The sequence below is a fragment of the Schistocerca cancellata genome, chromosome 4, assembly GCF_023864275.1.
Source record: "Schistocerca cancellata isolate TAMUIC-IGC-003103 chromosome 4, iqSchCanc2.1, whole genome shotgun sequence".
Taxonomy (NCBI): Eukaryota; Metazoa; Arthropoda; class Insecta; order Orthoptera; family Acrididae; genus Schistocerca; species Schistocerca cancellata.
This window is the reverse complement of record NC_064629.1, coordinates 865871906-865898389: the sequence shown is the minus strand read 5'-3', so window position 1 is coordinate 865898389 and position 26484 is coordinate 865871906. Positions and strand designations below refer to the sequence as shown.

The following is a 26484-nucleotide window of genomic DNA, read 5'->3' as shown; positions in this document are numbered from 1 at the left end:
TGGGGAGAGGCTACAACCCTGTCTCACTCCCTTCCCAACCACTGCTTCCCTTTCATGCCCCTCAACTCTTATAACTGCCATCTGGTTTCTGAACAAATTCTAAATAGCCTTTCGCTCCCTGTATTTTACCCCTGCCACCTTTAGAATTTGATAGAGAGTATTCCAGTCAACATTGTCAAAAGCTTTCTCTAAGTCTACAAATGCTAGAAACGTAGGTTTGCCTTTCCTTAATCTTTCTTCTAAGATAAGTCATAAGGTCAGTATTGCCTCACGTGTTCCAACATTTTGATGGAATCCAAACTGATCTTCCCCGAGGTCAGCTTCTACCAGTTTTTCCATTTGTCTGTAAATAATTCTTGTTAGTATTTTGCAGCTGTGACTTATTAAACTGATAGTTTGGTAATTTTCACATCAGTCAACACCTGCTTTCTTTGGGATTGGAATTATTATATTCTTCTTGAAGTCTGAGGGAATTTTGCCTGTCTCATACATCTTGCTCACCAGATGGTAGAGTTTTGTCAGGACTGGCTCTCCCAAGGCCATCAGTAGTTCTAATGGAATGTTGTCTACTCCCGGGGCCTTGTTTTGACTAGGGTCTTTCAGTGCTGGAGTATCGTTATAGATGTAAATATTGTGTAGATGTAAGCCTCTCACGACCTGACATGTAACAAGCCACAAGAATCATACAGAAGGTGCAGCATAAGTGATACACAGAACAATTGATGTGAGAGGTGCAAACTAATAAAACATATTGAGAGTGAGACACCACTGCTACATGAATATATAGGCACAAGTCACTAGTAGACAGTGCAGTGAAGACTGTGTCATGTGCACACTTCCTACAGGTGGCCTCTAGTGGCTGACCCTCACTGATACATTGGCAGTTGATTTAAGTACACACATGTGGTGACATTACACTCAACACACTCACACTGACATGCACTGGTAGCAGGATACAGATATGGTAAATGAGAGAAAGACTAACTGCATTATGTATTTACCATTCCCAGTTAATCCAGATGGGTTGTGAAACATATTGTTGAACATCCTACACATTTATACATACAGCCAACAGCCATAAGCATAACCAAATGTACATCATTAACCATGAGTTATATAGTGACAAAAAGAAAAAAAATGTGATGTTTTAGATAACCTTGGTCTTCACGCCACTCCAGTCAGGACTTAATATTAAAAATAGCTGTAGTAAATAAAATAAAAAGACTCACATAAAACGAGTTTACTGGAAGACAAAAAGGTCTGAATTTGTTACACAGCTAACCAATGAAGCGTCAGAAGATGTTTACATAGAGACTGCTACACATGATAAATTCTCAAAGTTGATGTCAATATTTAAGTTTAGATTGGAAGAAGTAACTCAGAGTAACTGGTTGACCAAAGGAAGAGGGAAATTATCTGTGGATTTCAATCAACTCAGCAACATTAACAACCATAGTAGTCTTGCAAACAAAAACACAGCAGTCTGCAACATAATTACGAGAAAAACACCAAAACATGCATATATTAGGCACAGGGGTACAAAACTTGATTCAAATAAGCTAGAAAATTTGGTTAATGTATTCTTCAGAAACATAAATACCAAGGCACAACAGAAATTTGAGAAGATATGGCCTGCACAAACACTGAACTACATAATGAAATGAGTGTTACTGCTATCCACCACTGTGGAAGAACTTGGCACTGATGTACATAATATAAAAAAATAAAACCTTTGCAAGTTTAGATGAAGTGCATATGTGCTTGTTAAAGACTTATATCTTTCAGTGCATGTTATAAATTAATCTTCTGTGAGAGGTTGCTTCACTAAATTCTTAAAAATATATAAGTCCTGCTTTTTTGTATGGAAGATATATAAACCTCTCCTTAACCCAAATGTTGGTTTTAACATCACAGTGCTTTACTACACATAGTTTTGTAAGTACCTGCCTTTCTCCTCCTTTTGAATGGACTTACCAAACTGTTTATAGGGGAATCTACAGTCTAATATGTTCCATTGATTTTATTTGCAGATGATAAATCTGTATTAATTGAAAACCAGGAGCCAGAAAACATCCCTCTCTACATAATAAACACAATGAACGAACTAGAAACATGGTTCCAACTGAATGGATTAAGATTGAACATCCCCCAAACCCACATGGTCCTATTCAGAACAAAACAGTCAAAGCCCCAAGAAATTAAAATAACTCATAAAAATCAGGATATAGAAGAAATGAATTCTGTGAAGTTTTTAGGGTTAAACCTAGATAAAAATTTAAACTGGAATAAACATGTTGACTACCTGTTAAACAAATTATGTAGCTTTGCATTTGCTATGCAAATATTAGCTGGTGCAACAGACAGGAATACAAGGAAAATGGCATACCACAGCTACTTTCAATCAGTTGTAAGGTATGGTATTATTTTTTGGGGAAATTCAAGCAATATGTTGCACACAGTAAAGTTACAGAAAAGAATAATAAGGAACATGTGTACTGCCCATCCAAGGACATCATGTCACCCACTATTTAAAAACAACAGTTATTAACAGTTCCCTCCTTATACATCAATGATATTATCATCTTTCTACACAGCAATTTAGAGTTATTCAAGAAAAACTGTTTCAATCACACATATAACATGAGAAAAAAGACAATTTTATGCTTCCCACTCATCACTTTAACCTATATGTGCAGTCTCCTCAGTATATGGCAATGAAAATTCATAACAAGCTAAAAGGAAAGAATGTTCTGAGTATGAAACTAGAGACACTGAAGACAAAGTTATATGATATACTTGTCAAACGCTGCAACTACACTGTTGAGGAGTTCATGAAGGATGAAACGAACATTTGAGCAGGATAAATTTACATATAGTCTTGTGTGTAAATGTAGCTGTCCTTCACAAAAGGGAGGAAAGAAAAATAAAAGTTTGTATTAATGTTAAAATTCTTTGTACCAATTAGGCCTAAGTTGTGTTATCCATTTTTTTTATGTGTCTCCTGTACACTAATCATATGATTAGAAATTGTATGTTATGAGACAAATAAAACACTATTCACTACTATTCACTATTCACTTCAAACTATGCTGAAACTTGGCTTTTTTCACAAATGCAAATCATTGGCAGAAGTGAAAGAAATGGAAAGTGACAGAAAAAAACTGGGATTGTCAGAAGATTGAAACCCAAACATTGGTATTTATTGTTCTGACACTTACCCATTGTCTTGAGATCTCTTAAATAAAATCCAGAATACAGAAGCAATGGCATCCTTTAAAGAAATGTACTGAGCCAATACTGATTCTCATATATAGAAATGACTTTCCTGAAAGTATAAAGCTTGAGAAAACAACACTATCTGTTGATAACTGTGAAATTTTGGTCAGGAGTAAAATACCAGACACATTAAGGGATGCAAAGGTGAAGAAACACATAAGCACATGTGCAGGTTAACAGAATGCATAAGAACAGCACTCCAAAGAATAATTTTGCTGCAGAGCAACCCATGTGCTGAAGCAACATACTTTATGTATGTCCATTCCTTAATTAGTACTTGTGAAGAACAAATGTGCATAACATCCAATTGACCTTTAACTTACATAAAGGAGCTATACAAATCATAGCAAAAAATTAAAGTCAAGTACACTACTTTAACTCTGGGAATACTTACAGCTCAATGTCAATCCATTTTTTCAACAATGATATATATATAAAGAACACTAAGCAGTTCCCAAACAACAAATAAATACATGAACATTGGGCCTGATACAGCTGCTATTTAGGTTTCAATAGGAAAAGCAAAGTTAAAATCAAATAACATTATGAAACTGGCTTCTGCAGAAGACTGGAGTTAAAACAGAATTTCATGCCCTCAGAAAAGTTGAAAAAGAGCATCTGTATAAAAATCAGTTATTACACAACTGAAATTAGTTACAATGAGATACAAATTATTTAGACAAATGCTGATTTTAGACTATTTACTGTTATAATGAAAAGACAGAAAAAACAGACTATTGAAACGAATATACAGACATGTAACATCAGTAAGACATACTGTATATATGTGTATTTAAACTACAGATGCATCTTGTATTTAAACTACTTGTATCTTTGGCAACATTCATAGGTGCATACTATCCATAGATGGATAAGTAATGAAAAACTGAATATTATTAAACTCCAGACACTGAGGATAACAACAGTCACCAAACTGTTTCAATTCTACTTAGGAAACCAAGACCATAGTTTGATATGTCCTGGATTCAGCTGTAGCCAAGTGTGTCAACAAGCATCATTCAGATCTAAAGCAACACACCACAGAGATCCCTCATGGTTCTGTGCTAGGTCTGATGTACATTAATTATTTCTCCCTAAGTGTCACTGAAGGGGAAACTATTTTATTTGCTTATTACAGCAATATTGTAATCACTGATGAATCACTAGAAATTGCAAAGGATAAAGTGGAGATTATACTAATGGAGAGTTTGAATGGGTAACAAATAATAGAGTGAGGAAGACAAGTAAAATAAAAAGAAAACACAGCCCTGCCAACTTGAAAATAAATAAAGTCATAGTATAGCACTACTTTTCTAGGTGTGCCAGCTGATAAAGTGCCTGAAATGGGATGAGCACATCAATGTCCTTTGGCAGAGGCAGTCTTAGGCACACTATGCCCTCCAAATTCTAGGTCTGTTTGTCTTCCATGGTAATTAACCATTTGGACAATGTTTAAAAGAGTACATTTTAATAGAGTATATTCTCAGGCAACAGGCAAAAAGAATAACTAATGGATGGATTAAAGCATGATTATTACCAAAATACCTCAAAAGACAAAGGACATATATAATGATTAACATGAAGAAAAGGTAATTCTTAACAGAAAAATACTGACCAAGCCAATATATTACAAACAGTTTAATATCTGATTATGAAACCATAACCAGTCATTGTTCACATCTTTTCAGACAAAGTAAAGCTGAATCTCAAATTTCTGAACTGAACAAAGTTATTAAATTATGTGACAAACTACCAAAAAACTTCAAAGAAAAAAATATGCATGCTCCTGCTAAAAATTTTTTAATTATTTTTTGGATAATTGTTTTTTATGTAATAGAAGATTATCTGCAACAAAATATTGCAAAATCATGATTATGAATAAAAGTATTTGTTGTGTAACAATTGTATTGTAGATCTATAGATTTTTGTGGCTCAGTAACTATATAAGGTAAGACAGTATATTAGAGTAAACTATAAGTTTTACTCCCTTTGCAAAGTATATTATAACTGTATTGCAAAAATGGCATACAGTGTAATTGGTCTAGAGATTAATAAAGCAGTAAAAGACATGTTATTAGTATAACATGTGACTTCCTGAACATACCAAAATATGAGTAGTAACATTAATTGTCCCAAGTATCAGAAGATGTTTAACTGTAGCTATTAACAGCTATTAAAATTTGGGTTGTCTATCTTAACCCCCCTCCCTCCCGCCAATCTCCAATAATTTATTACATTCTTAGAATTTTGTGTTGTGGAAATTATTCATAAGTATAAATTAAAAATCCTCTCAAAAATTGTCTGCTAGGATTTCATTATCTGTTTGTTGCATGTGTGCTACTCAGCATAAGATTCTAAGGGAATATAATGTCCTTCCAGATATCTCATATGTTTATATGCCCCCTTCTTCCTTCCTTCTTTCCTTCCTTCCTTTGTCTTCCAAACAAGGAGCTGTTTCTGCTGGATCCTTCCCACTTTATATTAAACCACATCCCAGTACCTATAATATTAAATATGTAGTGTCCTTTCCTGATATATTCTTTCCTTGGTTAATGAACTGCATTTACTGCTTTAACAGACTGCTAAAAAAACTGCATTTGTAAGAACACACCATTAACACAAAACACTTCCTAAACAATTACCTCTTACCACAGCCATATCAACTAGCTTAATAGATTATATATCTCACTAATAAATGATAAACTGGCATGTAGTTTGAAGTTCAAAATGCATTCATACAAGTATTGAAATACAGAAGATAAAATTTTTGGATTATTAATTATGAAACACAAAAGTTGTGTGTCATTATATAGGGAAAGTCAGCCAATAATACAGCAATTATACTGTAAAATAAATACTTCTTCTGACTGCAAAAAGAAATCATTTCAAATACTGTTAGAGTTTCTGGAGATAATCATTCCAAGTACTTAATGTGTCAAACTCTATGTGGAGTTCATATAATTTAGATTCAATAAAATCACCTATTACTGAATAGGATTACAATAAGTCATTGCAGGGTATAGTTTTTTGTAGGAACTTGTTTTACATAATCATCTTGCAGCACAGATACCTTAAATAGTTTGTAACTTTCTTCATCACAATGCTTGGAAGCAGAGAATGTGTTTTTAACTTGAAATATTTGAGATTTAGTGACAAGATGATTAAAATGTAATCTTAAAGATTCACTGCACATGACTATTCCAATATATTCTGAAATTTGTGTCATCATCACACTTTGTGCTAATGTTTTCTAAGTTGGAACCAGATAATTTTACAATGAGACCTATAAATAAAGCTTGGTTTTGTCAAAGATGAATGTGGAAACATACTCATGAGGTAAAGTTCCTTTCTATAGCACATATTTGCAATTTAATTAATAAATCCCATTTTTCAATAATGAGCTACAGAGGTGAGAGATCTTAATAAAAGTCATAATGAATACTAATTTAAAGTTTCAAAGAGTATATGTGAGAAAGTGGTATACTGAGAAAAGCTACAGCATTGAATATTACAACATTTGACCAGGCAGTATTGAAAAAGTCTCTTACCTATTATGTAATCATATTCACTCTTAGGATTTTGTATGATACCTTCCCATTTATTCATCCATTTTGAGTAGAAAGCTAAACTACACAGAGTACTAACTATCAGGATCAACACTGTGAGAGTCACTGAAAATAACGTGATCAAAGTGTTACACATGCTAGTTGGAAAAAAATAGCACCAAAAATAAAAATGCAATTATAACAACAGAAATATTACAGTTCATATTTAAAATTGTTTTGAAATATTGCATCATATTCCTTTCCTCTAAACACTGCACTGACAAAGTATACAGTAAGGTTTCTTGGGTGTGGTTACAGACAGCAGAGCCCTTTACAGGATTCACAAGCGAGGGTAGGGGGAAACTATTGACATTCCATTCCCTCTTCAAGAGGCTTTTGTCACTGTTCCAAACCACAGTAATTGATATAGGCTGAGTTAAGTTTTAATTAAAATTAATAAACCTTTTCTTTAAAAATTTGCAAAAAAATATCCTCAGCTAAAATTACAAATGGTTATTCACAGTCACACAAAGTTAATAACTGTTTCTTGGCAGGTATAAAAAATTTATTTGCAGTATAAGGGATACGTCATTATCAAAATATTTACACAAAAACAGTCCTGCAAATTATTCATATAATTGTTTCAGCCTAGTCTGAATATAATAATTATTTCTGCACAAGAGAAACAATGCAGCAAACAACAAATGTGGACTGCTACTTGGCAAGTACCACAACAAACTAAATGTATTTACAGTAAAAAGAAACTCTTCCATTACTAAAATATTCTGAAAAGTAATTACATTATTTATTCAAATGATAATATATATAATAATATAGAAATTTATTATTTCCACAGAAGAGGTGTAATGATGTTCAGGCAAACATATCAAATGGAAATGAAAAGTCTGCTGTATTTCCTACTTTTTTACACCTTCATAATATGAATCTGTAGGCAGCTACATACTAGACACATTAGTTACATGTATCAGAAACAAAAATTGGGCTTTTACCCAAAATAGGTATGTTTACAAGTGCTTTGTTACAATTTATATCCTATTTTTTAGTGAACTCTGTCTTGCATTGGCAATAATGTAAATAAAAAGGGAGACAAACATATTACTTCATTATTAAGGCTCAAACTCTTTGACCATATTTATTAATTGTAAAGTTATGCATATTAAGGGCTAACTACTTATTTATTTTTTATTTATCTGCTGTTAGACAATTTACTCTGTACAGATGTTGTCAGAGAATACAAGCAAGATTTACATTACTCTTTACAGTGATTGCTTTTCTAGGCAACATTTGTTTTTATTTCAATGCATGAATTCATCAACTGTATAACACATAAAATAAGAGAAAAGCAATACCTCACATACAGTGGATCAGTGTGTCCAGTACAGTGATGCATACCAGAAAACAGCATTCGCACTTGCTTTTGAGCACTAGAGCTTTTTCCAGCAATAGTACATACATTCACACACATAGCCATGCAAACACCCAAATGCATGTGTTGATGTGGCCATGGGATTGTGCATTTGGGTGTCAGTGTGGTAGTGTATGTACTGTTGCTGGAAAAAAGCTAGTGCTTGAAAGTTTGTGTGAATGCTATTTTCTGTTATGTGTTACTTCATGCATCAGTTTGCTATAGGTAAGTGGTTGCCTTTCCCTTGTTTTATGTATTGCTCCATCCAGGAATCTCTGTTACTTTTATTCAATTGTATAATGGTCACCACCCAGTGAATGAATTTTAAGAGGCCTTTTCCATGCTAGTGTGTTACAGAAATTTGCTGAATTAAGTTGTACATGCCATATACATCACAGAACACTCGTTGAGATCAGACCATACTTGCTCCATTAGCTGTTTTTTTCTATACCTAGCTAGTAATTTATGAAGAAGAAATCTCCAAAAAACCTATGAAAAATCCAAAAGATTTGACTAGATACATTATCTAAATAAGAACAAAGGCTTCAAGCTAGTTTATATTAAAATTTTAGACACAAATATATTATATTTCAACATCCAACTGGAAATGTATTTATTTCTCAAAAAATACAAGGTTACCTTAAACAAATTTCAACAAGACAAAAGTGCTGGCTGTGTGTGGCAACTTTAAAGTAGATTTTCAGACTCCAGGTAGAGTGAAGGAAAAAAATAAAAAAAATAAAAAACAAAAAACCTGCTTAACCTTACTGTCTTCTTCAACCTGGAAAGGCAGTAACAATCTCAATAAGACATGAAAATCATCCCATAATACACCTTAAATCAGATACTTACAAACAGGTTCTTTCAGTCCACATACCCTCTGGATAGAGATTACAGTGATTGCTTTGCCTTTCCAATTTTCTTTCTTAAGACTATCAAAAATAAAACTCAAATAATTAATGTAAATTTGAAAACCATAAAGTAGCAGCAAAAAAATTCAGGTGATGCAATTGAAGCAAATGATGCTGACAAAAAATGAGACCTTTCTTATATAGATTCTTCTGTTACTGATGTATTATTTTTCTTTTCAAACTAAAGAAAAACATTAAATAAAAAAATGGAAAAAGGATCCATATATACTAAGTACAATGTTTAAATTTCTGGTGAAATACATGAAAAATAAGCACCTTACCTCTTCCTTGAGAAATAAATTAGGCAATATGCCAAAATTTACAAGAAATTTAAATACAGGCAAAATGAATGGCTAAAAATGGATGTAGGGTATCAATTGCAAAGAAAGCAAAAGCAGTGTCAAATGATGTGAGTTTCTACACACTCCCTGAGCATGGGAAGGTAACTTCGAATTATGACACTTGCTTTGATTTACAGGATTTTCAGTTATAGAGACTCTAATTTCAAAATTAAATATCTTAAAAACTAAGATTGATAGTAAACTCCAACAAATGGTATGTTTATTGTGGAAGCTGTAAGAATTTTATACAGAAGTTATACAAAAGTTTCAAAATAGTTCAAAAAGCCATTAACAGATGACTCTGTAATAGCACTACATAGTGCCTATAACTAGTGAGCTGCAGCTCAGAGTGATGAGGTCCACCATTGAAATGTTAAAGGAGGTTAGCAAGCCAAACAACGAGGTTTAACTCATGTATTGCAAGCTCTTCACCAAATTCAGACAGACAGGCAGCATGGCTGATGATCTAGTAGGGAATTTTGGCCCCAGAAAAACTGTAATTACTACTGAAAATGTCACCACAATAATTGGAATTATTCACCAAAATAAAAAAAAAAAAATCTGTCCAAACAATTGCAGCAGAGACTGTTTGAAACATTTTGGCACACAGAAAACACTGAAACACAGCCTACACTTGGTTCCATTCAAAGTCAAAAGGAGGAGATAGGAGATTGTCTGATTTCCGAAAGAAAAAGAAAATTCTCTCTCCCTCACAGCATGGCTTCAGGAAAAGCTATACAACTTAGAGTGCAATATTTGAATTTCTTAATGAAATCTATGCTAAACTGGATGCGAGTGAGTTTGTGATGGGCATATGTCTTGATTTAACCAAAGCTTTCGATGTCATTGGCCATAATGCCCTACTGCAGAAGCTTGACGAAATAGGAATCAAAGGTATATCCTATGAGTGGCTCAGGACATGCCTATGTGGTCGCAAACAGGTGATTGAAGTGCAATACACTGACCATAACAAAATCAGCTACTACTATTCAGGATGTGAAAATGTGAAATACGGCGTCCCTCAAGAATCAGTTTTAGGACCCATTCTGTCTCTTCTCTATGTCAATGATCTTATGTACAACAAGTATTGCCAAACTACCCTCCAATTTGCAGACGATACAAGCTTCATTATTAGTGGGAAAACAGAAGAAAAACTAAAAGACATCACTATCCAAACAATGAACAGTGTAGTACAGTGGTTCAGCTATAACAAGTTAATTATAAACAAAGAAAAGACAGTAGCACTGAACTTCTATAATCTAAAAGCAAGGCACCACCCAAACATATAAACAGAACAAAGGGACAGAGTTCTTGAAATTGTTGACAGCACAAAATTTCTGGGACTCTGGCTCCAGAACAACACAAAATGGGAGGTTCACATTGAATATTTGCAAAGAAAACTAATCAAAACCTGCTACATGATAAGGATCGTAAAAACTTGTTGCAGTAAAGCCAGCCTGTTAAATGTATACCATGGCTATGTGCATTCTGTAATTAAATATGGCATAATCTTCTAGGGAAATGCAACAACAAATATTAAACTTTTCAGGGTGCAAAAGAGAATATTAAGAATTATTGAAGGGGTAAACAGTAGGAAATCATGCAGACCCATACTCAAAAAATTGTCAGTTCTTCCTCTTCCTTGCATTTTTATCTACAAAATGTCAGTTTTCTTAAAACAATATATTGATAGACATCCAGATATCTTATTAAAAATGTAGATATACATGCATACAATACAAGACAAAAATGTGATCTTCATATGACACAAATGAGAACATCATTGTGCCAAAAAGGCACTCTACATGTTAAGATAAAAATTTACAATAATCTGCCTAACCATATTAAATTAGTAAGTAAACTCAGTAGTTTTAAGGCTAAACTAAAGGCATATTGAATTGATCATTGTTTTTACAGTCTGATAGAGTACTTAGAAGCCAAACAACAAAAATAAAGATGCATTGTGAATATTCTATTTTGTATGTTGTCTCTAACGTTTGTTGTTAAATTAATTAAATGTCTAATCCTTAGGAATGCAATACAAACTGTATTTTATCTTGTAAAGACTTAACCACGTCCAATATCCTTGTATATATTCTATACATGTGGGATTAGAAGGATTAACTAAAATAAAATAAAAAATACTAAGTTCACAGAATAAAATTTCAATTCTGGGTAACCAACATAATAATTGCTTAAGTGAAACTGAACTCTTATGAAATCCAAAAAAATCTTACTTGATTGTCACAGGGTACTCAAAGAATATAGAAATTAAATGTGTCAAATTTTTAACAGTTCATTTTCACTTCAGACGTAACTAGTAGAAAACATTAATCTATGTCTGTAGAAACATCTTTTTTGTCTCTTGCCTCATTTAGAAACTGATTGACATGAATAATAATCATCACTGAATGACATATTTTAGTATAATGTGCACACAGACCCAAAATTTTTTTCTGTTCTATTCAGTATGTCACTTTCACATAGTTTTGGTTCAGTTTTAACATGTTTTAGTCTGCGTAAGTGAAAATTATGACAAAAACCACAAAGACAACAAAACGAACAACAGCAGCAGCAATAATAATAATAATAATAATAATAATAATAAACTGAAACTAGTATAATCAGTTATTCTTAATTACCCTAAGATTCAGAAATATGTGCTTGACAGGTTCAATTCTGCAAAAGAAATGAGGATATTAACATTCAAAATGCAATTATCTGCAAGATACCAGTACTTATTTTGAATAGGGATGTTATTTTTGGGACTTTGAAGCTATATTACTGAAAAGTTTAAATGGTAATGTGCCTAGACCCTGATGAATGCACTAGCCTAACATTTTACGCAGTTATCTTGCTTTTACTTTTATCATGTATAATAAGAAATTAGATATAATTGGACAGTACAGCAACTAATACCAGATATATTTTCCTCAAAAGTAAAAAAATCACCTTGGAAAAGCCTGACACTGCACTAACACTATCCACTACATAGACTTACCATATTTTTTTTGGTTCACCCAGGGCATATTTTTTAAATTACTTTAAAGTCATAACAGTTAACTGAAACATTAAACTTTATTTATTCAGTTGCATTCTTCACCAGATATGACTTTTTTCTGAAATGGTTTGTTTGTTTTAATTATATTGTAAAATTCACAATAAGAAAGTTCTGAATGAGCTTTTAATATTGTGACCCAGGTCACTGCCATTCCTATCTTTGGCTTTAAAAAATCTCATATGTCTGGTGAAGCAGTAGCATTAACAGCATGCTGATGTTTAGTTGTTTTTATGTGGTCTTTAAAATCACCCTTTCCTTTATGTGCAACAGAAAATTATCCAGCACACAGTGTGCAATAGACATGTTCCTTACTACTGTCATTACACAGTTTTAAAATTTGTACTCCTGTTGCAGGTTAACCTTAAAAATGCACTTTCTTTGCACACTGCTAAACAACCAGACAAAAATTGAATAGAGGTAAAATGATTGAAAGTGTGCAGACAAGTTACCTCACACATGAGAACAACATTAACACACTGCCCCTGTTGCATTCCCAAATGACTAAGTGAAAGTTGTGTCAGAGCCAGTAGCATATCTCCCCACTGATGTCAGCACTTGTACCAAGGTCAGCTGAAAGGGGTATTTCCGTTAAGAGAATGTTTAAAAATGTGTTGTAGGTCTGGAGTTCTTTTATTATTCAATATCACATGTTAATCATTACTGGTTCCTATACTGAAATGGTGAATGTCTGTATTCATCATGGTAGTTAGCACACTCTTTTTTATGAATATAACTGTCTTAACAACATGAACAGAGTTCATAGTTAGTAACTTACACTTATCAAAACAGCCCTTACATTACTTACTTAATTAAATTAGCAATTATTCTAATTGCTTCCTTCTGGAGATCATTTTGAACAGTTTCTGGCAGCTGGCTGGATCTTTTTGGAACATAAGTCTCTCCATTGTCTTCTGTCTTCCCACCACCCCTCCATCTCCACCAGTCATCTCCATTCCTTTGCACACAGTCCTCCTCCACTTTCAGCCACCTGCCTCTTGGTCTTGCTCTTGGTCTTGTCCCTCTCCTTTCATCTTGTATTTCTTCCTGCATACTCTCTTCTCCTCCATTTGCCTAACACATTCATACCATCCAAGCCTTGATTCCTCTGAGACCGATGACCTCGCTGTCTGGTCTCCTTCCCCAAACCAACCAACCTTGATTCCTCTATCCTCTCCTGTAATGGTTACTCCTTCATTAATTCTCTGATGCTCTCACTTCTTAAGCTGTCCATCTTTTCAATACAACACTTATTCACAAGAATTTCATACCACTAGCTTGTATTGTGCTTCTCTCTCTTCCTTTAAATACTGAGGTCTCCATGGCATATGGAACATAGTATGCCCAATATATAACCCTTTTTCCATTTTCAGGAACATCCTCACTCGACATAAGGCTTCCAACACTCTTCTGGAGTGTTTCTGTTTATCTCCCTAGCCATTTATTTCTCTGTCACTTCTTCTGTTCTCCTGTATTATGCTTCCCAGATATTTGAAATACTCCACCTTCCCTCAGTCATTTCCCACAATTGTTATTCTACTTATGACTCTCTCCTTCTTCCTGATTGTGATCATCATTTCATACTTGCTTATGCTAAATCTCATATGATGTCCTCATAATATACATCCAACTGCATATGCTGCTCCTCCTCTTTGAACCCAAATGAATGTGATAATGAAAAGAGTGGCACAAGTAATTGCTTTCATCTTTCCTTTAGCAATTACTAGTGCCACTCTTGTCACTATCTCATCCATGACTACAGTGAGGAGCATTGGCAAAACTGTGTTTACTTGCCTCAAGCCAATCTGTTCTCTCTCTTCTGATTTTTGCATAACTCAGGCACCCACTGGACATTTCTCTTATCCTCCATATAGTCTGCTTTTCTACTTCTCCATTCTACAGAGACTTCCATACCTTGTGTCTGCATACACAATCATACTTTTTCAGTGTCCAGTCATCTATTCCTTATTCATAGTGGCGTTCCTATAGCTGTCTTACCACAAAAAATAAACCTAATGTGGACCTTCCTTATTGGAACCCTTGTTATTTTTATTCCCTCAACCTTATTCTATTTTTGTCTGAATTTGTGTTTCCAATACTTTCTCAAAGGTTTTCACACAACAGCTCATCAATATGATTCCTCAATATTTTTTTCACTCCTTCCTATTAATTTTCTTGGTGTTTGGGACAATTATTCCCTGCAGATAAATACCCCATTTAGGTAGACTGTAAGTGTCCCTCCAAAAATTTCAATCCCATATTGAGAATTTATTCCTGGTTTAATCAATGGTAAATTTGTTTTAAGATTGGGGTTGCTATGGTTGCAAGACATTTTATTTAGTAAACATTGCAGCTAATCTTTTTATAGGTGTAGTTCATATTCTCTTTCATGTAAGATGCTCGTCAATCAAAAGGCCTCAAACTTTTAATCAGATTTTTCAACTAAAAACAGAAATTTGGCAAGTGTGTCCTTTGGAGGATTATAACATAACAAAAACTTCATCATGATGCCCTTGGTCAATGTGAGTTTATTCATAATAATGATACAGTAATCTATGGTTAAACCTATGTTCTTTTTGTTGTTTTGCATTGTCAACTGTTTATTACAGCCACAGAATAATAAAGGATGAGTAATACAAATATTTCACTAATTATGAGTTTTGGGGAAGTGTTACATCATTAATATTCACAAGAGACAAAAGTAACTTAAAATACTTCCTTAGAGAAGTCCATAACTTCAAACACTGTGTGATGATTTCCATGTTACAGTATTCCCTTCATTTTCATAATAATGCTGGCACACACATCTCCGATTGAGAGATCTGCATGAACTGTGTTAAAAAGTAGAGCTAATTCACCCACGAAATTTGTATAAAACTTGACAGTGACTTCATTAGGCCATGAAGCATTATTGCATTTTAGTGATTGAATCTTGCTTTCTACACCACTAGTCTGGATTATTATATCCCTCACTGTAACAGCAGTGCAGGTATTGATTTTTGTGCCACTGACAGACTTAACATATGGTCAAACTCTTGAGGTATTTTGACACTGGTTTTGTGATAATATTTTGCAATGACCGTTAATGAATGCTTCAAGAATTGCCCTTCCAGTAGTGAATAGTGAATAGTGTTTTATTCGTCTCATGACATACAATTTCTAATCATATGATTAGTGTACAAGAGACATGTCAAAAAAAATGGATAACACAACTTAGGCATAATTGGTACAAAGAATTTTAACATTAATACAAACTTTTATTTTTCTTTCCTCCCTTTTGTGAAGGACAGCTACATTTACACACAAGACTATATGTAAATTTATCCAGCTCAAATGTTCAGTTCATCCTTCATGAACCCCTCAACAGTGTAGTAGCAGCATTTGAAAAGTATATCATATAGCTTTGTTTTCAGTGTCTCTAGGTTCATACTCAGAACATTCTTTCCTGATAGTTGAACACATTTCAATTAAGATCTGTAATGTGAAAAGTTATGCACTTCTTTGTACCTTTTGTACAGTAGACATTCTTTTCTTTAAGAAACTTCCTGATACTGTCTGCATAACAGGAACTTTTACAAAATTTAGTTATTCTGCTAAATACATATATTTTACAGCTTATTAAATTATTCATTGAACTTCATTCATAGTTACTCTAATGTTCACTGCCTGAACCAAATGATTCCAACTCCTACCTGAGAAATGCGGTATCCCCTCCTTTCCAATTTACTGATCAAGTAGACGTCTTTCTTTACTTTTCTACACTATTTGCTTCAGTGTTACTTGTTCCAACTGGAGCATGTTCACTGATACCTCTGTCTATGTTAACATCCTCAGGCTGGTCAGGTCAGTTTGTTGTCAACAAATCTTAATATTTCCACCATTTATAATTTCTAAAAGAAGGGTGGAGCCCCCAAGACCCACACCACCATCATGACCATCACAGAAGTTCTACTGTCAACTCTGTGTCTGTCAGTTTTAATCGAGGAGTTCACAGGATGTGCGTTTGTGATGATGTCTGTGTGTCTGGGTAGGACTACCCACTAACATGGGACCATTGAGGTGATAGAAAGTGGATGATAGTGATTGATGAGTAGCAGCTTTAGGGGCAGAGGGAAAAAAAGTTATATGGCGAGGACCAAGGAAGAAAAAGCCCTGTCACAGTCTGGATTGAGAGTAAAAGTAGTAGTGGGTTTTCCTGCTTGATGCTGCAGATCATGCAAGTGTAAGGTTATGGTTAGTTATTGGACATTGTGCAGTGCTCAGAACCAATAGCATAGCTTAGGTTTCTCATAAAGAGTATCATTCCAAATCGATGAGCAGTACTGCTCAGGCTGGGCGCCAACAATATCTCCTGGGCCAGCTGCAGCATCTATATACTTGTAACATGCCATGGTTGTCATATGAGTGGTCAATTGGTCATAAATGGATTACACAGTGAGAAAGTTATGTGGGTTTTGTTTGTTTTTAGTGTGAAAACTGGCTTCCTTGCTGTTGCCAGTCAGACTGCTGTGTGCATTCAGCTGGTAGTGCCAGTCAGCTTTGCTGAGATGCAGAGGTTCAATGATATTCACATTATCTGTGTGCCTCCAGCTTGCCATAGATAGTTAAACATTCCTGGTAATTACGTTTCCACATATGATTGTGATCATAGTTTCTCAGATTTGGAACGAAAGGGTTGTTCGAGTGTTTCAAGTTATGTGACAATTTTTTTGAATACCTCTGAAAGAGTCTAAGGTGGTATTCATAGTGAAGGTCCAAGGTGCATGTGCATTGTGGTGCATTGCTTATGATACGTAGCATCTTTTTCTGTATGACCTATAGGTGCCGCAGGCATGTTGGAGCTGCATAACCCCAGACTGGAGCTGTGTACATCATCAGAGATCTAATCAGTGTCATTTACATGGACCTTGACACCCTCCTATTCAGTGTACTTTACCTGTTAAGCATTGGGGTAAAGTTGTTACAGCTTCATGTATGCTTGGTTGCCAACATATTTTATGTGGGTCCCCAGGATAGTTTCCAGTCCAACCAGACACCAGGTACCTGACTTTCTCACAGAAACATATTGGGTATATGTGTAGTTTCATTTGTTTGCAGTGTTGGTGTTTGTGGAGTTTCTTCAGTCTGTAGATGAACAGAACTGCTTCACACTTCTCAACATTTATCTTAACATGTCAGCTTTCCAACCAAGGCTCAGCAGTTCTGACTGCTGTCTATAATCGCGAGCTGACATTCAATGGTTTCCAGTCTTGTGATAGGATAGCAGTGTCATGTGTATAGATGGAAACCATTATGTTTTACATAGTTGAGATATCGTCAATATAGAAGTTCAACAAGAGGGTCCCACGGATGTTGCCTTGAGATATTCCAACTCATATACTCCACTGTGTTGATTATTTGCTTTGAAAATCAGTGTTGAAGCTTCTGCTGGTGAGGTATAACTGTATGAGATGTATGAGTCCACTGAGGAAATCAGCATTAATCAGTTTTTGAATGACGCCATTGTGCCTGAGATGACGAAAAGCATTTTCAGTTACTAGGAACACAGCCCCTGTTGCTTTGTTGGTGTTATAGCCATCTACTACGTGTTCATCTACATGAAGGAGTTGTGGGGTGGTGATTCCTGAAGCTGAATTGCTCTGGTGTTAAGGTATTGTTGGTTGGTGGTACACTGCCTTGTGAGTCATTTTAGGTTTACCTTCTCAACACACTTGCTGAGTGAGCACAGCAAGCTGATGGTTCAGTAATTTTGGGGGAGGGCATGGTCTTTCCCTGATTTCCTGAACATCAGAACTTTGAATGCCTTCCAAAAGGCAGGGAAGTGTTGTGTTTTAGGATGGCATTTGTGACGTGTGTTTGGTTTTTTACTGTTTTGTCCATGAACTCCTTGAGGACACAGTTCTGAATTCTGTCAGGATCAGGAGCTTTCCTAGCTGTGGTGTTGTTAACAGCCCATGTATCTAACTTTGTTGCACAAGCACTGGGCTACAAGACACGTAACCCCCTGATCAGTTTCAAGTGTGAATACTGGGTTTGATGGAACCAGGTTCATTGTGAATGACGCTCTAATGTTCTGGCCTCTGGCCCTTGTAGAGTAGGCATGTAGTGTTTCTCCTTGGTGAAGTGTGAAGCAAGATTCCACATGCCAAGCTGAGTTGTATTCAGCGCTGTGAGTTTTGAACACACGTTGTGATTTAAATGTTTGTATTTCTCCCATATAATGCCCTGGAGTCTGTTAATGCACAGTTTGTAAAATGGGCATTTGGTGCACTGCCAGTATCTCATGATATGGTTTCTCATTGATATAAGGCCCAAGATTTCCTGGGGCAGGGTCACTAAGTGCTGTGATAACTGGGATGCAGTCAGTTATTGCATCTTAGACAACAGTGGTGAGTTCTTTTGACAGCTACATTAATTTGATATGTTTACATTATTTTGCATGTGTCTGGGATACAACTGTCAAGTGATTCCTTCAACAGAGCCAAGTTTGCTTGTAGTTTAGTATCCTGTGTGGTTCTATGCTCTGCAGTGTCTCTTCTGTGTGTGATATAACTGGCAGGTGGTTGGAGGCCAACTACTACAGTGAATGTACTTGTGATGCCCTTGATGAGGGCTGTTTTTACCATGTCTGGCCTCTGTTGCTTCCATGTGGACAGAAGCTTGGTTAATTCCAGCCCTTATATGATGTAGCTTCAGCCTAATGAGTGTTCATATAGTTTTTTTCCATCGGAGTTTCACAGTCACAAGTTCCCCTCTGGGTGTTTCATGTTAAGTGCAAGCTGGAGGCACACAGACAATGTGAATATCATTGAACCTCTGCATCTCAGCAAAGCTGACTGGCACTACCAGCTGAATGCACACAGCAGCCTGACTGGCAACAGCAAGGAAGCCAGTTTTCACACTAAAAACAAACAAAACCCACACAACCTTCTCACTGTGTAATCCATTTATGACCAATTGACCACTCATATGACAACCATGGCATGTTACAAGTATATAGATGCTGCAGCTGGCCCAGGAGATATTGTTGGCACCCAGCCTGAGCGGTACTGCTCATTGATTTGAACTGATACTCTTTATGACAAACCTAAGCTATGCTATTGGTTCTGAGCACTGCACAATGTCCAATAACTAACCATAACCTTACCCTTGCATGATCTGCATCATCAAGTAGTAAAACCCACTACTACTTTTACTCTCAATCCAGACTGTGACAGAGCTTTTTCTCCCTTGGTCCTCGCCATATAACTTTTTTTCCTCTGCCCTTAAAGCTGCTGCTCATCAATCACTATCATCCACTTTCTATCACCTCAATGGGCCCATGTTAGTAGGTAGTCCTACCCAGACAGACAGACATCATCACAGTGATTACTCGCAATGAGGTGTTGAGTAGCATGCAGAAATCACAAGTTAAAATATTGTTTGGTGGGTTGTATAGCGGTATCAGCACTGTATACACTCTGTAATGGGCTGTCAGGGCATGAGAACTGAGTTTAGATTTTAGTGATGGGTTGCATATGTAACACTACCTATACCCCATCAGTCCAAGAAAATTTAAGACTGGATTACGATAGTGGTTTTAAGGCTTCAGGTGCTCTACCCACTTGAGTGCAACACACAGAATGTTCATATAACCTTGCGAAATTGTCAGAAAAGTCCTCCTTCAGGATGTTGTTCAACTTGTGCATCACATTCACACTTTCTCAGTCTTGGCGAACCATCAGAGACCCATTTTGCACTTTGTCATTTTGTGGTAGGTTTGTGTTGATAATATCAGTTATTGTCAACCATGGTGATCTTCTTTTACTGAAAAGAATTTTCCACATTTTTCTTTTCAGTCAAGCTATGGCAGGCATCCATTTAACATTGTTTTTTGTTCAGAGGTCAAGGCATGCAAGATAAACTTCACACACACTTCTCTCTTCTTCAAAACATTTTTGACACTGTCTACAACATTTGATTTGGAGACATTCAGTTCATCGTTCATTTGTGAATTGTGACAGCTATGACACACACTATAGTTGCACACCAACTACTCAACACTTCATGTTCACAACTGAATGGTCAAATCCACATTTATTATTTGCAGTGGTTAGTTCAAGCTACGACTGTAGTTAGTGCACTGACGTAGCTTATACACCAGGAATAAAATTAGTCTTGGTACTTTTTGGATGGACAGTGTATGTGAAGAACATATTTTTAATAACTTACGTTATATACTGTAAACTCTATGAACGTTTTGGTTTTGTTGCCAATATGTATGAGGCATTGGTGCTTGCATTTATTCTATTGCTTTATCCTTTGAACTGTCTATGCTGATCTTCTGAGCCACTTGAAGGAAGTGATTATTAAATAAGTTAGTTATAATTTATTATTGGGCTGGTTTCTTTAATAAAAAAAGTACTTACATTCCTTAACTGATCTGCCAGTTTCTCTATTAACTGTTGCCCACATAAATTTAATTTTATTATCTGAATTAATTATTTTAGGTATCATATAGAGGGTCTACAGAAATTCTTGTTACAAACTTCTGAGACTTGTGCAGGGTAGTCAGTATGTAATACTTTGAATTGGAACCTTTATCTGAAACCATCTGAAAACATGCTGATACTGCGACAACTTTCACAATTGATTAGGCCTGATACAGTACATCACTTGTTTACAGTTCCACTCATTACTTGACAAAGTTCAGGTGTGGGGCATCTCCTTGGAGCACCATAGTCACACCTGCTGATGGTGAAGGTACCCTTACTTGAAGACGTTGCATAACTGTGGTGAAACGGGTATGTGATGGAGTTGGACATTGTGGAGAACGAACTTGATAAAGATGACTAGCAGCTCTTCCAATACTGTGAGCTTCACCATTTAGAAGGATCATGTCTGTGTATTCTGCAAACGCGTACTCGACCATGTTGCTCTAACACTCACAGACACATGAATGAGGCTCGAATCAGGTTAGAGCTAAGACAGACATCAAATGACATCAGTTGACCTGATGTCAGTATTGGTCTGTAATTTTGTGGGCACATTCTTTTAGCATTCTTATTAAGAGCAGTCACCTCTGCTTTTTCCAGTCACTTGGGACTTTGGACTGGGCAAGAGATTCATGATAAATGAAACCTAAGTAAGGGGGCAAATTCCATAGAGAACTGTTCGTAAAAATGAGTTGCAATTCCATCAGAACCTATTGACTTACTTGCTTTCAACTCTTTCAGTTGTTTCTCTACACCAGAGATGCTTATTACTATGACCTCCACATGGGTCTCTGTGCCATGGTCAAATGACGGTATGTTTGTACAATTTTCCACAATGAACAATTTATTAAACACAAAATTTAAAACTTTGACTTTCCTTTTCCTATCTTATTATACCACACCACACTGTTCAATGAGTGACTGGACACAAGCCTTGGACCCAATTAGTGATTGTGCATAGGATCAGAATTTTCTCTGGATCTCAGAAAGATCTTTTGCTAAGGTATGACAGCAGTAATGGTTGTATGCTTTGCGCATCAATTTTTTTCCAGGTGTATGAATCTCTACTAACCTTTGCCTGTCGTCACTTGTGCATTCTCTCTTGAAGCAAGAGTGTAATAGCCTTGCTTCTGCAGCATTTTCCGAATTACATTGGTAAACCACGGTAGTCCAGTATTGCCATGTTCACAAATGATGATGAAATGATGAGGACAACACAAACACCCAGTCCCTGGGCACAGAAAATCCTCTACCCGGCTGGGCATTGAACCCAGGACCCCATGATCCAGAGGCAACAATGCTAGCCACTAGACCCCGCGCTGCAGACGTGTATGTATGCATACGTATGCACGTGTGTACATATAGGTATGTATGTAAAACATTTCTAAGACTGCTGTAAATTTATTTAAATATTTAATCTCTCTTCAGAGAACGTCCAACAGTTACACTGACACACACTTTCAATACATTATTGAGTTTGTGACAATAGGACACGAAACTAAGAGATGAGGATAAAATGTATTCACTAAATCAGTAGATGCCCTGCTGCCTGAATCACGTATTTGTGCAGCCAATGGCTATCAGATGTATTTTATATTACATGTATCTAGCAACTACCAGCCAATTCAAAAAATGCCAGCAAACAGTGTAGTTTTCAGTAACAAACAAGAATACTTACAGTGCAAGTAATATTTTGAGATATGTTTAATTTTACTTTCTGTTGGTGAATTTGGCTCAGGGCTGGATGAGGAGGTCGAAAAAAAAAAATCAGGCAACCATTTTGCAACTGGTTGCCTCATTTTTTTTCAACCTCTTCAGATTTACAGAGTTGGTGGTGTGTTGTCTGTGGGAGATGATAACTCGCTAACAGCGAGTTGTGTAGCTTATCGTTCTTTTCTATATTATTTAATAATATTAATAATATTTAATAATATTAATTTTAATAATTAATCACGATTTAGAGAAGTGGCTGGAAGTTTTTTGTCCAAGATATTGTTGGGCAACATCTCGGGCTCCATATGTACTGATGTTACTATTAATTGGTAACCTACACAAATTACTATGCTATGAGTGCCCAGTAGACTAGCTATAGTAAGAGTTGGATAAGTTGACCACTGGCTCCAAGTACAGATCGTTCAAAGCCAGCACCATTCAGAAAACTTCATGTTGACTGTTCTATTTCAGATTGCTGCCACCATCAGCACCACCAAATTTGTGGTTCTGTAATTGTCTGATGAAGTGGTGGTGTGTTGTCTGTGGGAGATGGTAAGTTATTGATTAATAACAGTAACTGTACTTATATTTAAATGCATTATCCAATATGAGACGTGATCACAAAAGCTTACTGAAGGTTTTTAATTTCATTTTCTTCTTCTCATTGCATTGTATTACAACAGCCTTAATTTGATTTCATATTTCTTGCTACAAATATGTACCACATTAGAAAAATGATTGTTTCTGTAAAGTACATTCAGTCGAGTTACCTCTATGTCAAAATTTATTCCATAGCAGCTGTTCAGTACTAATTGCACATGCCCCTGAGCTGTCAGTACTGGAAAGAGAAACAATAAAACATTCCCCCATCTCATATTTCCTAACCCTGCAGTGACCACACTGCACACCCCTTTCCCCTGAGACAAGCAGCAAGCTTTAAAATCTTAAACATGGCTGCAGTTCAGCACACACACACACACACACACACACACACACACACACACACACACACACACAGAGGTTTCCATGATCAAAAGAACACACAAATAATGTGCTTTTTGGTAACAAGGACATAGCAGTGATGTTTTTATGGGCCCCGTTTCAGTTCATGGAGCACATAGTACGTTTTCTCATGGTGGAGGTAGAATAATCAAGACTAAAACAATTTTGTTTGCACTAGATGAAATTTATACGTTTATCATCTGAAACATAGACTACAGCACTGAACTCTCCACAAACATCACTCTTCCTCAAATGGAGCACATTTGCAAATGTATGTACTGCATCACTTATTTTCATCTCACACCCTCCACAGTTGCACAACACACAACTTTGTAGCAGGCCATCTGACCCTGACAGTCAATCATTTTGTGCTGTCAGTGTTGCTTTACAATAGCATGATCAAGCACTCAACTTTTGTATGGAGTCATGACTTGACTCGTTCCAGCACACTTCAGTAAGAGAGAACAAGCCGACGAGTAGGAAGCGACCACAGTGCCATCATTCTTCATTTTGTTATACTCACGAAACTACAGTGGGAAAGAAGAAAGCTAGTACAGCACTGATGTAACAGTGGCACCTCAATTTCTAGTGTATGCAGGCGTCAGTATTAGACTCATACTAGCTCCATTTCTGATCTCTAATAGGTATAAATCATCCATGGATAATTCCCTAAAACTTTAAAAAGTTCTTAATCAACCATACGTAATGGGTTTTATATTCAAACATGGATGCACAACACGTGAAATAATTTCACAGTGAACAATTTCACTGACTACCTTCGATTGTAAAATCAAACTTAAGTCTGAGTGTGGCACATGAAAAACTGGCAAAGCTCACCAAACCAAAATGCTTAAATAACATTTTGCATTGCCTGTATATCTGCAAACAAGGATGGACTTAAATTCAAGATGAAGAAGGGCTGAAAGAATAATAGTTCAAAAAAAATTTTTTTTTAATGAAAAAAAGAAATACTTTATTGTGAATGAAGAAAACAGAAACCAAACTAAAGGCAGACTGTTCGAAAGTGCAGATCAGTGAAATCAAATTTTTCAATGATTTCTTCCTCCTGGATGATGATCTTGAGGCTGGACAGTCATGTCTTGACTGGCAATTTTTTGTTGATGTACCTCACCGACATCATCAGGTGCCACAGGTATATTAAGCAGTCATGGGAGCTGCTCCACCACCACCACCACCACCACCACCACCAGTGGTATGTGTATGTGTGTATTGAACCAGGGACCTAGAAACGACGCAGAGGCTTCATCCTGCCATAGCCCTCCGTGGTTCACAACCCCAAAACAGGCCACAGTAGTCCACCCACCCCACTGCCATCCCACACCGAACCCAGGGTTACTGTGCAGTTCGGCCCCCAGTGGACCCCTTCTGGGTACGTCTCATACCAGACGAATGTAACCCCAAATGTTTGTGTGGTAGGGTAATTATGGTGTACGGGTAGGTGGAGACAGTATTTCTGCAGCAATTGCCGACAAAGCGTAACTGAGGGGGAATAAGGGGAACCAGTCCGCATTCGCCGAGACAGATGGAAAACTGCATTAAAAACCATCCACAAGCTGGCTAGCACGCCGGGCCTCGACACTAATCCGCCGGGTGCATTTATGCTGGGGACCGGCACGCCTTCCCACTCAGGAAGCAGTACGTTAGACCACGTGGCTAGGCGGGTGGACTCACCGAGTGATACTCTGTCATGCCATCTGTACTTGGTTTTGGAATCATTCATGGCTGTATTAATGGGGTCTAATGTCTCCTCTGGCAATGAAAGATAGAGGAAGTGCTACCTTCATTTTCATAGTCGCAGATACTGTTCACTGCATGCAGACGCCATTTCTACTCCAGTGATTTGAGGATAGGGTCCTATGTCTTGCTGAGTTGGTAGCCAGCATCCCTATTGATCAGGTTTTCTCCCAGCTCAATTTAAAATGTCTAATTAATGATACTTCCCCAGAAGTTGTGTTTTCATGAGGATTTTAGTCTTGTCATAATTCATAAAGTGCTTGTATTCAAAATAGTGTTTAGCTACTGTATATTTACTGAGTTGTCCCAGCCTAGTGTGATGTAGGTAATCCATACACCAAACTTCTGCTGCTTTGGTTGTATGGTCAATGTATGACATGTTACACCCACAACGGATGTTGTAGAAACCTGGTTTTCATAAGACTAAATTTTCCTTTGAATTGCCAAGTAGGCTGCCCATCTTGGTGACTGGGAATGCCACAATTTTGATGAAAAATTTTTTCTAGAATTCTACTCATATTCACAGACAGCCCCTGCATTGGGTACATATGCTAATGCCTTTTGTTTGTCTTCTTATATTTCTTCTTTTTTGCTTTAAAGCTGACTGGGCTATGGAGTAGCCATTTTTATGCAAGACCTTTTGTAGATATTGATGTTCAGAGGTCAACACTCATCTGATAGTGTGTGCTCTGTACATCAAGGTCTTCAAGACATCATTCGTTTGAGCAGGATGGTTGCAGCTATTGGTCTGGAGGTACCAGTGTGGGTTAGCTTGTGGTAGATACTGTGCATGACAGACCAATCTAACGTTATTAAATGAATTCGCAGTTGTAAATAAGTTGTGAATAAGAACAACCATCAACTGTGAATAAGAACAACCATCAACTGTAGAATGCAATGATGACAATAAAATGTGTATTGAATTTGGACCGAAACCAGATTTCCCACTTATCGTGAGCTGTCGCCTTACCGTTTGGCTACCT

The 26484-nt window shown here is 36.3% G+C and overlaps 1 protein-coding gene across 2 annotated transcripts in view; it reads right to left on the bottom strand.

Moving 5' to 3' along the window:
• LOC126185001 (neither inactivation nor afterpotential protein G-like) overlaps positions 1–7158 on the bottom strand; it is a 227410-nt gene extending 220252 nt beyond the window's left edge. For both annotated transcript variants that reach the window (XM_049927720.1, XM_049927721.1), the window contains exons 1-2: positions 7039–7158; positions 6825–6947 (exon numbers count right to left, since the gene is read on the bottom strand). In XM_049927720.1, coding sequence (XP_049783677.1) covers positions 6825–6947; positions 7039–7075 — 160 coding nt within the window. In that variant the 5' untranslated portion in view covers positions 7076–7158. The remainder of the gene's footprint in view (positions 1–6824; positions 6948–7038) is intronic.
• Positions 7159–26484: the final 19326 nt, after the last annotated feature.